The sequence below is a fragment of the Buceros rhinoceros genome, unplaced genomic scaffold (genome assembly GCF_000710305.1).
Source record: "Buceros rhinoceros silvestris isolate BGI_N320 unplaced genomic scaffold, ASM71030v1 scaffold9715, whole genome shotgun sequence".
Taxonomy (NCBI): domain Eukaryota; kingdom Metazoa; phylum Chordata; class Aves; order Bucerotiformes; family Bucerotidae; genus Buceros; species Buceros rhinoceros.
The window spans coordinates 47,090-47,405 of NW_010412270.1; the positions used below are offsets into that span (position 1 = coordinate 47,090).

At 67.1% G+C, this 316-nt stretch overlaps 1 protein-coding gene across 1 annotated transcript in view; it reads right to left on the minus strand.

The window, feature by feature from the left end:
• The window catches only part of LIPA (lipase A, lysosomal acid, cholesterol esterase), a 12,446-nt gene extending 12,281 nt beyond the window's left edge, over positions 1-165 (minus strand). Inside the window, exon 1 of the mRNA XM_010136328.1 lies at positions 61-165. Within this exon, the coding sequence (XP_010134630.1) occupies positions 61-165 (105 nt within the window). The remainder of the gene's footprint in view (positions 1-60) is intronic.
• Positions 166-316: the final 151 nt, after the last annotated feature.

The following is a 316-nucleotide window of genomic DNA, read 5'->3' on the forward strand; positions in this document are numbered from 1 at the left end:
CGCCCGTCGAAAAGCACCCCCCCCTTTCCCTCCCCCGCCGCCCCCCGCCGCGCCACTCACGATGTTCATGTTCGTTTCGGGGTCCACATTTCTCCTCCTTCCGGCGAACGCGCCCCAACTGGCGATGCTCAGCAGCAGAAAAGCGACGACCACCAGGACGCGCATCCTGTCCCCGCGGGAAGCCCCAGCCCGTGTTCGTTTCGGGGTCCACATTTCTCCTCCTTCCGGCGAACGCGCCCCAACTGGCGATGCTCAGCAGCAGAAAAGCGACGACCACCAGGACGCGCATCCTGTCCCCGCGGGAAGCCCCAGCCCG